The following is a 1,387-nucleotide window of genomic DNA, read 5'->3' as shown; positions in this document are numbered from 1 at the left end:
GCTGGATCGATAATCACTAATGCAATCCTACATCAATAAAGATGTTTGTGAACTTATGTATTTTGTAATTTTGGTATATCAAAGGATAATTGTAAACTATATAATTTCTAGTTACAATTTATTTCAATGATTGTACTCTTAATATTAAAAATGATTGTCCATGTTAATTAGATTGTAAAAAATTATTACAATATTCTAGATACATAGTGATAGTTACTACACCAAGATGAATAGAGATCTTTATTTTTATCTTCACCACCTAAGTTAAATTTCAATTATTGGTGATATTCATTTTATGTTGATCAATAAAAATATGCGTCATTTTACAGGATCAAAAGAACATAAATTATAATAAAATTATATATAATTATTTAAATTTGGTTTTTTATTAATAAAAAATAAAATCGTAAATAAAATAATTTAAATAAAGAACAAAATTAAAAGAAACATACAAAAGTTTTTATTCCAAAATGAAAGAAAAGTACAAAACGTGACAGAATCATGATCTTTAATTATTTAATTAATTTATTCCATATATGGATATTCTCTAATTAAAAATTTAACAAGGTTTGTAGCAAAAGCATCTACTACCGAAAGCGAAGCCTCTGCAATGTCCTTCAACGAAACCCTCAGTTCTGCAAACATTAGCACAATTGCGGTCGTGCACACATAGTCCTTTATAGGTGAAACTTTTTGATATACAACTCCTTGCCTCTGCCACCATATTTGCTCCCATCTCTATCCACATCACAAGTATATTAACATAGTAATTATTTTTTATAAATTTTTAAAATTATTTCATTCTTCATTAAATTAATTTAAATAAATTTTTAAAACACTATAAATAAATATTGATAATTAAATTACATATATAAGAATTTCTAATTGATATAAAATTCTATATACTCAATCATTAATATATTATATCAATAATCAACAGTTAAATTAGTGAAATTAATTATTAATATTAAATTATTAAATAAAATAATATATTATAGAGTTACTTTTAAAGTCTACAAATCTCTATACTTTAAATATATATAAAATATTAAACAAATACAATCATAGAGATAACTAAAGAAAATCAATAAACACCCACCAGTGACGACAAGAAGTAAAAACATGACAAAGATGGTGGAAACCGAAGACAGTAAACGAGCCATATAGTAGAATTAACTTCTATGAAAAAATAGAATTAATTGGAACCTATTGATTTGAAATGCAAATAGAGCCACCTTGTGTTATATAGGTAAAAATAAACAAGGATATTTTATTCTCTTAATATTTCATTCACCCCACAATAAATGCCACAATTTTTTATTGTTTATTTTATCTAAATTAAAGAGAACAATCAAATTATCCCTTATCAGTATTAAGTATTATTACT

At 23.2% G+C, this 1,387-nt stretch overlaps 1 protein-coding gene across 1 annotated transcript; it reads right to left on the bottom strand.

Annotated features, from left to right (window-relative positions):
- Positions 1–559: 559 nt before the first annotated feature.
- Positions 560–1,163, bottom strand: LOC101489027 (defensin Ec-AMP-D1-like). The gene is made up of 2 exons (XM_004509545.1): positions 1,100–1,163; positions 560–738 (listed from the first exon to the last, which is right to left on the bottom strand). Exons 1-2 carry the CDS (start codon positions 1,161–1,163, stop codon positions 560–562), a joined length of 243 nt encoding a protein of 80 aa, XP_004509602.1.
- Positions 1,164–1,387: the final 224 nt, after the last annotated feature.

The sequence above is a fragment of the Cicer arietinum genome, chromosome 7, assembly GCF_000331145.2.
Source record: "Cicer arietinum cultivar CDC Frontier isolate Library 1 chromosome 7, Cicar.CDCFrontier_v2.0, whole genome shotgun sequence".
NCBI classification, from domain to species: Eukaryota; Viridiplantae; Streptophyta; class Magnoliopsida; order Fabales; family Fabaceae; genus Cicer; species Cicer arietinum.
The sequence above is the reverse complement of the archived record's forward strand: the minus strand, read 5'-3'. Positions and strand labels throughout refer to the sequence as shown.